The sequence below is a fragment of the Salvia hispanica genome, chromosome 4, assembly GCF_023119035.1.
Source record: "Salvia hispanica cultivar TCC Black 2014 chromosome 4, UniMelb_Shisp_WGS_1.0, whole genome shotgun sequence".
Taxonomy (NCBI): domain Eukaryota; kingdom Viridiplantae; phylum Streptophyta; class Magnoliopsida; order Lamiales; family Lamiaceae; genus Salvia; species Salvia hispanica.
In genome coordinates, this window is record NC_062968.1 from 17,088,205 (window position 1) to 17,098,165 (window position 9,961).

The 9,961-nt window shown below is 36.1% G+C and overlaps 2 protein-coding genes across 2 annotated transcripts; one reads left to right on the plus strand and one right to left on the minus strand.

Annotated features, from left to right (window-relative positions):
- Window positions 1–3,728: 3,728 nt before the first annotated feature.
- LOC125220493 (zinc finger CCCH domain-containing protein 44-like) lies at window positions 3,729–6,980 on the minus strand. The gene is made up of 4 exons (XM_048122660.1): window positions 6,719–6,980; window positions 6,053–6,132; window positions 5,271–5,464; window positions 3,729–4,574 (listed from the first exon to the last, which is right to left on the minus strand). Exons 1-4 carry the CDS (start codon window positions 6,802–6,804, stop codon window positions 3,729–3,731), a joined length of 1,206 nt encoding a protein of 401 aa, XP_047978617.1. The 5' UTR covers window positions 6,805–6,980.
- Window positions 6,981–8,096: 1,116 nt separating this feature from the next.
- On the plus strand, window positions 8,097–9,496 carry LOC125217845 (mitogen-activated protein kinase kinase kinase 17-like). Its single transcript, XM_048119403.1, has one exon. It carries the CDS (start codon window positions 8,201–8,203, stop codon window positions 9,212–9,214), a length of 1,014 nt encoding a protein of 337 aa, XP_047975360.1. The 5' UTR covers window positions 8,097–8,200; the 3' UTR covers window positions 9,215–9,496.
- Window positions 9,497–9,961: the final 465 nt, after the last annotated feature.

Sequence of the window (9,961 nt, forward strand, 5' to 3'; positions counted from 1 at the left end):
AGTAAAGAAAAATATAACACTCAAGAAGGAAAAAATAAAGGAAATACAATTGATAAGTCGTATTCTAAGCCTTGGTTACTGATCAGTATGTCGTGAAATGCATGTATTATCTGCAAAACAGTTGCTAAAGTGTGCAAGATTAAAGGATCCAAGTCCAGTAGGAGACGATTCAGGACGCAAGTGAAAAGAGCGCCGTAAGGGCGTGGAAGAGATCGACTGTGATGCATGCCGTAGGAAAAGGCTCGACGGAGAAGAAGGATAGCTTCTGGATGATCAATATCAAGGGCAAGCAGAAAAGTCAAATTGTGAAGGAAGTCTACCCCAAAAGCAAGGGCAAGCCTCCCCATAAAAGAAGCCACTTGGAGAGAGAAAAGCGGTTCGGTTCGAAGTTCGGCCTCTATACACACTTAGTAGAATTCTCTCTAAAAGATCAGTCCTTCAGTCTTCTCGTTCCTCGCCAGAGCTATGGTCACTTGATGTCCAAAAGTCTACCGCAGAGTAGTCATCATCCCACCGTTCCAGCCAGTTTGTCGTCGTGGGCTAACTCATTCGGGTTCAGGCCAACCCACTCGGGTTGTCGGGCTATTTAGGTGAGGCTATTCGGGTTATGGTTTTTTCGGGTTATAAATTTTCAACCCTAACCCTAAACCGCCGGGTTTTGGGCTAACCCATCGGGCTTTTCGGGCCTAAAAGCTTTCAAAAATAATTTCTTGTATAGAAATTTTCTTCTATAAAATGATTTTAAATTTTAGATACTTTTTATCTTTTAAGTTAGAATCATATAAAATCTTCATATTTTAATAGTATTCTACAATAATACTTGGAAAGAAGCATTTCATCTCGATCAACTACAACATAAATTAAAGTTTGTGTTCATGTCATTATTTTGGGTTTTCGGCATTGTTCGCAACTAATTATTTGTGAAAATTAAAAATCATATCTTACATGAATCATTATTAAAATGATAAATATATTAAGATTTTGATGAGTTATTTCTTAATTTTGTCTTGATTGGTTTTGGTGGTGGTAAGACACTAATGACAGATGATGGGACGGTGGAATAATGAGTCGAGGAGGAACTTGTAAGCTGATATTGTGGGATCGAGTGGAAAAGTATTTACTCGCTTTCTAGTTTAATCTTTACTTGCTTTCTCCGTTGGATCTGTTGCAAACATTTATCTTTGTTGCCTTTTGAAGTACTTGGTGAAGATCCAAACGTTTTAGTTATGAAATTTCTATTCCGAATGTCTCTTTGGTTTGAGTTTGCTTCATTTTGCCTAGGAAAGTTAGATTTAGTTATCGTCTTTAACTTTTAAGTGCGTGCATGTATTTTTCTTTCGAGTAAGCTAGATTTGTGATTGTCGATCAAATTTTATAGTTATGTTTCAGTCTGAGTTTTCGTGCATGAGTCTTTTCGATCCACACTGTGATCACCACCTTGCATGTCAGTCAGTAGAGGTAAAACTGCAGTCCGCCGTCCAATTTTAAGTTTGAGTATTTTAATTTTATAGATCTTGAGTTTGAAGTCATGAATCTGAGTTTAGTTATGGTGTTTGTGTTCATATGATTTTTGTTAATGCTTGGTGAAGAAGAAAACGTCAAAATCAACTTTAGTTTGGACCACTTTATTTTTAAGTTACTTTTGCTTTTGTTCCCTACTTTTCGGTTGTACCTTCCAGACCTGTCAGAAAGCCAACCAGCCACCAGATATACTTTGTTGTCTAAATTTCCTCTTTTAGTAACTGTCTACTTTTCATATACCTCTGAGACACCTTGTCTCCTATTTTCACGAACACAACCACATGCCTGTTATTTTCACGCATACTAGTCAGTAGAGTACCACCTTTATTTCTTGCCTAAGTAAAATCTCAACCCAAGCGTGGTAGCTAACCAAAAAAAACACCCAGGAATGTCACCACAGTATCCGAACGTGTCCATCCTTGTGGGATTCGACCCTTACCTCCATTATACTAATCAGTAAAAGTGGGTTGAGGAATATTTGTTTGATACCAGGTCCCGGTTATCATGCCAACGACTCAGCTGGGTCGGGAATCTCATCCTGATCAGTTGGATACACTTACAATTACATACGTTGACCGAGAAAAAACCTGTGCTTTCAGTATGCAACCAGTTTTTTTTTCTTTTTCGAAATGCATGCATATCGGTTGTATATTACATGCTATTTTGCTGTATTTTTGTTAATGATTTTGATGGATTTCGCTATCTTCCAATATATATACATTATTTTTATTGACATGTGTTCGTGAATCGTGATTGATCTTTTGTAGTATAGATCTAAACGTGATTTAAATGATATGTGATTTGTGTGCAATTTTTAGTTTGTAAACTTATTTGGTTATATGAGTTTAGAACTTGAAATAATAATATTGTTTCTCATTCGGTATATGTGTTATTTTTTTTTCTTTGTTGATTTTATATTTTTTAATAAATATTTTATATTTTATATATTTATGATTTCAGATTTCATACAATGATATTTTTATGAATTTATAAAATCATTTTACAGTATAAAATAAGTTTAAATAAAAAAAAATGGGTCTTGCATCGCACGTGGGTGATACTAGTTTCCTATTAATGTCTCACAATTTTCATTTTACTTTTAATATTTTTGGTAAATGAGCTTCTTATTTTGTTAATTCATTTCACTAATATTTGATTATAAAATTAATATACGAAAATATAATTCAGATTTTGTTAATATTTTCACTTTTTTTTTTTTAGTGTTCTAAAATAAATTCGGCAGAAATTGAAAGTGACAAATTAAAAAATATTTTGATAAAAATTAATAATGCCACATCGTTTGCTTGTCTCTGTCTTCCCATTCGTGCTGATGGAATAATCTTCGCATATTAGCAATTAAGTATACGATAAATTTGAATTACAAAATATTTACAAATTAATTAATGTACTACCTTGAAGTATAAATTAAATATCTTCCATTCACACACACTGCACACAGCAGCACACATTCACACACACACAACACAAGCACACAGCACACATTCTTACACACACTGCACATAGCAGCACACATTCACACACAGACAACCCCCTACACATGCACACAACACACACACATTCTTACAGGCACAGTGCACATATTCAAATTTTTAAATTCAATTTCATATTAAATATTTCATTTTGCCAAACATAGGGATTTGGAATTGAATTCTAATTCAATTCCTTCCAATTCAATTCCATAGAATTCCAATTCCAATTCCATTTCAATTTTACACACAAATTAATGTATATTATCCAGAAACAAAAAAAAGTGTTATAGCAAAGCAAATAAGAAAATTAGCACCTTTTTAAAGGTAGTGTAATGATTTTTGTACTAAACAAAAAGGGAGAAAAAAGGACAGCATGAAAATAAAGTTTTCCATTCCAAAAACCAACATTAGACGATCATAGCATACCAAGTTTGAAGGGAGCTAATCATATGCTAAGAGACCGAAGACAAAAGGCGAAAGAGCGCTATTTTCTTTGCAAAGGCCTCGTACAACCAAAAAACTACACTATCTTCATCCTCACCTTCCTTCCACACCTAGAATTTCAATGAATACTATAATCATTTGGTAATTTTATCCACACCGAAATATATAACAGTGACATAATATGCAAACTAAATATTAAATAATATACTATAAAAGAAGACTTGTTTCTAGTAGGTATAGATTGAATCAATGAGAGTATTTCAAGAATCAAGACTAACCTCTAACTTGCATTAGTTGACAAGAATTCCTTGAATGTTTATGATAAGGATCAGACTTAACACGAATGAAGCATCCGACAACCTTTTCTTCAAACAATGTAGGCTGCTTCAGCAGTTCAAGTAGCAAGGTCCTCCTCAAGTAAACAAGTTTCACATTTTCGACGACAATGGATGCAAAACAACTCAGTGGCACATCATCAGCTAGCTCTTTTTCGGGCGATTTGTTCTCTGAGTTCAACTTTCTTTGTTTCTTACATACATCCGTAATGCCTGCATTATCATCCTCTAAATCATATCCCATCTCATCTTCTTCTGATTTATCACGGTTCTCAGCAAAATGGTCCCACAGCAGCTCATGCACTTTATTCTTAACTATTGTTTTCTTTCTGAAAAGAGACTCTAGACGAGCATCACACAATATCATCTTCCTTTTCACTGGATGAATTAAGTTACTTTCTTTTACGTACTCATTCACAATTGAAGTCACATCACTCCGGGACAATTGTTCATCGGTGCTTTTACCAATTGAACTGAGAAAGTCAATAAGGGCTCTTGAGCCCCAGCCAACAAAATCATTTTTACTTAATTTCATCGGTGTCTGCATCCCAAACTTCTTTCTCCCAGATCTGTATCTTTTTACATGCTCTGCACCATCATAATCAGATATTTCATGCTCTTCACAATTATTTTCTGAGCTATATTTGGGTATTTTTGTAGTTTTCACCCCATCTTTTGCAGCATAAAGATTCTGAGGCTCAAAGCCTTCTTCTTTCTTGATTATTTTATAATATTCACTAAATAAACCCTCAAACGTCTCTATATCTTCAAAGTCCACCATCTCCTGCAAACATACAAGGGAAAATTTCTATAAATGGGCAGTTCAGGAAAACTACTTCCATAAATGGGCCGTTTTTTTTTTTATATCTGATTCTTCACTCAATTCAGCTAAGATACGCATTCTAAGAATGTGTAATTATTACATTGTATTATGCGGCATTGATATATCTTAGATTGCACGCATAATAGGATACATTGTATTATGCGGCATAATTATTACATGTATTAAAACACTAGAGCTATACCCAGAAGAGATATTGTCCATGTAGTTGAAACAACAGTAAGTAATACTTAATTCTTTTAATATATACTTTAAGTAGTGTGAAAGAAAGAGCAAGCAAGGAAGAGCCGAAACATGCCCTGAGAGAACTGTTAACACAGGCCAGGATAAGATTATCAAAATATTGGAATATGATAATCTTTAGTCAAGACACTCAAGAGGCAGGATCATTAGAACAAAATACCACAGTTTACAAAAAACTTCAGTTAATTCTTGTAGATATTTTCTGATCTCTGAGGCATCAACTAGGTGGCTTCACATTTAAATGGAAGTCAGTTTAACATAATAAAAGACAATCTTCTTACGGTTCTGGAATGGTTTATAATGCTCATCACTAAAAAGTGGGCCTAGAAACAGTGTACACTAAATCCAACTACATTAGCATTAATGTAAACTTTATGGTAACCGTACAGTTCGTACCCCGTCAGAGTCACGATCCTTTCCTTCTTCAATAAGTAAAGCAAGTTTTAAGCAGGGCTGGCAAAATCCATACTTCCCTTTAACTGGGAAAATTTCTGCACGGCGAAGGCAGCGAGTGCGACTGCAAACAGCACTTGTGCAGGTATAACAGTGAAGGTTGGAACTCCTATCGCAAATGAGGCAAGTATGCCAAGCTGAAAAAAAGATTAAGTAATTCTTGTTCATACTGTGACGGATATGATAATGCACTCTTTTAAACTGTGTTACATGTAATGAGATAGATAACAACCATGCAACACGATCTTGTTAAAGAATAAAGATTGAAGACAAGAGTGTTGATATCACAGTATGAGTTCGCGGATATAAAGTTTGGACTTGTTAAAATAAATCCCAATTTATACCCATTCCCAACAATTGCAGCCGTGATCGCAAAGGACTCTTCAATTGAATGCCCTATTCAAGAAACTGAGATACGTATTATCATCATCTATGGAGATCTACTTAGCAAGTATTTGGTGGTCTAATCATTTATATTATCATTCATTTTTTATACACACTATTCATATTAAGCAATGCAGTATACTACATCATTAATGCATATTCTACAACCAACAACTGTGCATATGTTCCGTGATTTATATGATTACAAAGTTTAAGGTAGCTGTGTTTATCTTCTTTAGCTGAATTACTATTCTTATATGCATAGATCCTAGACATATCATGCCTTCAGTCCTGATGAATGCGAGGTTGTAAGGGATGGATGAGACTGGTTGTTTGCTTACCACAAGTCCAGTGGGTTTCGCTTTCAAAATACGAATCATCCTTCTCCACGCATAAAGGGTGATAAGATTTTACACATCCCCTGGAAAAAGAATAATCATCATATCCAAATGGCTATACATGGCAAGAAGTAAAACGTTCTCGAATTGAAATCAGTATTCAGTCTGTTGGCATTTAAAGCACTTTATGCATATAGAAATTGAAATAGATTTATGAACAACAGGTTTAGAACATAATAGCATGCACATATACATAACCATATGCATATGAAATAACACCATGATCAAATTAGCTGAATCAAAAAGGAAATTTACTTCAAAAATAAATTTGTTGTAAGCAAATGTATGCAGCAGAAAAACATGGAAAAAATCTTCAGCCTGTTTAAACCAAAAAGCAATCTTTTCCAATTAGGTCGTTCCTATTTCGCTAAGCAAGTTCTATTTGTAAAGAATGATATGTTAAAAAGAAAGAAAAACAGTACTCTTCATAATTTTTAATATTGAAAGATGATTTATTGAAACCGGAAGTCCAAATTAGTCAACTATTGTGCTAAAAATAAAAAGAAAGAAAGAACAACACAAACAGAAAAGGAGAAAGAAGGTGTAATCGAAAAGCAGGAAGCCCCAATTGAGATGAACACATGAAAAATGAGGAAGAGAAAAACGCACTGGAAATCACATATGATAAGATCACCACCATCTTTGCAGACGAAGCACCAGTCTTCAGCAGCATTTTTTTCCTTGCTTATCACCATCTTCTTCTTGCCTTCAAGCTGAATCCAAATGTGAGAAGGGGTTTTGATCGTGCATGTGTGTTTTATACGAGTGTGAGAGATTTAGGGAGTCGAGGATAGATACCATTGATGCATCAGCAGAATTAGATTGCAGAACCCAATAAGGAAATAACAGCGTGGAACAATTAAGACAATCACACTGGCAGCACACACACACCTACTTTTTCTTTTCTTTTTTTATGCTACTCTATTTAATTTTGACTCAGTTCAAAATCAAAAATAATTTGGTCCTACAGATTTACAATGACCACTAATTTCTTTTTTTATTCTACTCTATTTAAAGCTTGGTTTTTTTTTGGAATATGTCATTAATATGTTAACATTTTGTTTTGAAATAGGAAATTTTGAACAGTTGATTATCTCTACACGGATTTTAAAAAAATATAAAAAAATTATTGAAAAATTATTGGAATATACTCTCTCTATTCTTTAAAATAAAAACTTTTGAAATAATACGAATTCTAATACAAATTGGAAAAGTAACAGAAAGATAAAAAAAGAAATGTATATTAGTGATGCGGATGCTCCTACCTTTTAGAGTGAAAGAAATTTTTTGAAATAAAAGGTTTCTATTTTCAGGGGACCTATTGAAAAGGAAAAGAGTTTTACCTATTGAAAAGGAAAAGAGTTTTTATTTTTAATGGACGAACGGAGCATGTCATATTTCTAATCATAGTAATAGTATGAATTTTTATAATAGTAAAATATAAGTAAATGAGTTAGTACGATCTATTTTTATTTTATAGTTTAAATAAAAAGAGATTTTTATTATGAAATAGATTAAAATGACAAAAATAAATTTTTATTATGAAACCGATGAAGCAATAATTTATTTATATTCGTAAAATGAATAGCTGAAAAGCAGTTATATTCACCAATCATTATGAAATAAAGAGAACGCACTCTACTAAAAGAATCCTTGGCAAAGCTGCTCAAATATGTGCACCGTGCACGTGCCTTTTGGGGCATGAAGAAGGTGGACGAAAGAGTTAACTATTTCATTAATCATTTTATAAATAAATACATAAATTGATTAATTCAAATAAAATTAAAATTGATGTGACTTTAATATAAAATTGTACTCCAATGACATGTCAAGTTAATTTATCTAGTAAAAAAAAGTGGTTTGTATTAATAAAGCCATTGATCTACGAATTCCTTCCGACATTATTGGATCACCAATGCGTGATCACACAGACATATAAATTGGTTAAAAACAATAATACGATCTCTCAATCCAACTTTGTGTTGCTGAGAGCGGTGTTCCATCCCGTGGATGCCGCTCTTGAATTTGAATTTGAATCTGAATTTGAATTTCCCGGTGGGCTAATCAATTAATTTACATACAACAATAGCTATGGAAGGCGGCGAACTGAGCTATCTCGAAGACATGCGAGGCAAATGGCAATGCTGCGAGTGGCTCAAAGGCCACGTCATCGGCTCCGGCTCCTTCGGCACCGTGAACCTCGCCATCGACACCTCCACCGGCTCCCTCTTCGTCGTCAAATCCGCCACCACCGACGCCGGCATCTCCTCCCTCAAGAACGAGGCCGACATCCTCCACGACCTCGACTCCCCCTACATCGTCAAGTGCATGGGCAAAGACGGCCACACCCTCTTCTTCGAGTACATGGGCGGCGGCAGCATCTCCGACATGATGCACAAATTCGGCGGCGCCCTCCAGGAAAAGCTCATCCGCCTCTACACCCGCCAGATCCTCCTCGGCCTCGACTTCCTCCACCGCTCCGGCATCGTCCACTCCGACATCAAGTGCAACAACGTCCTCGTCTCCGCCTCCGGCACCGTCAAGCTCACCGACTTCGGCTGCGCCCAGCGCACCCCTCCCTGCCGGGGCATCGGGGGCACTCCTCTCTGGATGGCCCCCGAGCTCCTCCAGGGCCACAATCTCGACTTCGCGTCCGACATCTGGTCCCTCGGATGCACCGTCATCGAGATGGCCACTGGCAGGCCGCCCTGGGACGGTCCCTCTGACAATCCCATGGCGGCCATGCTCAGGATCTCGCAGGGACACGAGCTCCCTCGTTTCCCTGCCAACTTCTCCCCTGAGGGACTGGATTTCCTGTCCAGGTGCCTGGACAGGGATCCGAGGAAGCGGTGGTCCAGCGAGATGCTGCTCGACCACCCCTTCCTCAGGATGGGGGACGTCGCGCTGTCCCCCACTAGCGTCCTGGACGTTGCTGCGGGTTATGATTCCGATTGTTGTCACACTACTGACGATGATGAGGACGACGATGGCAACGATGACGGGTTTGCGAGGGTAGTTCCCTTCTCGATGGAGCCGAGAAATGGATGGAAAGATGATCAGTCTGAGGCATCATCGGATGGGTGGATCACTGTGAGGACAAGCTAGAAATTACTACTAAATAGAGAGTGATGAATACAATACAAGGTTTTGCCTTTGTATAGAAGAAGAAGAAGAAGATGTTATGACTACTAATTAGACAGTGGTTTGTTTAGGTTCTTGTGTAGCTTTGGGTTGCCTCTCAACTATGTGCAAAGAAAGCCATGTGAAAAAAGATGTTTTCTAGAGGGTGTATAGTAAAACCGCACGCATGTAATGCGGCTGGATCATTCATAATTTGTAAATTTTGAAGATATATATGTTACATATATACATCATGGGTTGAGATCTTGTAATGTTCATCCCCAAAGTGAGAACTTAAAAATGTTGCTTGCTTTTCTATATGTAAGATGATATTTTTATATATATATAAGAATATTTCTTTACTGTTTTTTAGAAATGCTTATGTTTTTAATTTTCACTACAATTAAATTGCACAAAGAAAAATAGTTGATCCCATGAGTCATTTGATTATACATAAAGTTAACAGTCAACATTAATCTGAAGATTAATAAATCAAATATTGTTGACTAGATTAATGAGTTAAAAATCATCTAGTTATACAATTAATGATGCCGGTCTAAGGAAAAAAATAAGTCATAGCTGAGACTCATTTTGGGATCATTATCTGTTTGGTAGGATCATGGACAGTTACCAATGCTAATTACACTTTATTGAATGTGGGACCTACTTACTATTTATAGTAAATGTGAAATAGGAGTCTTATTGTAGGACGTAGGACGGAGGGAGTAGTAG

Coding starts and splice junctions, on each gene's coding strand:
- LOC125217845 (XM_048119403.1), top strand. CDS start 8,201: ATGGAAGGCGGCGAACTGAGCTATCTCGAAGACATGCGAGGCAAATGG.
- LOC125220493 (XM_048122660.1), bottom strand. CDS start 6,804: ATGGTGATAAGCAAGGAAAAAAATGCTGCTGAAGACTGGTGCTTCGTC. Junction 6,133..6,718: donor CTTATCATATGTGATTTCCA/GTGCGTTTTTCT, acceptor TTCTTTTTCCAG/GGGATGTGTAAAATCTTATC. Junction 4,575..5,270: donor AGGATCGTGACTCTGACGGG/GTACGAACTGTA, acceptor GTATGTTTGCAG/GAGATGGTGGACTTTGAAGA.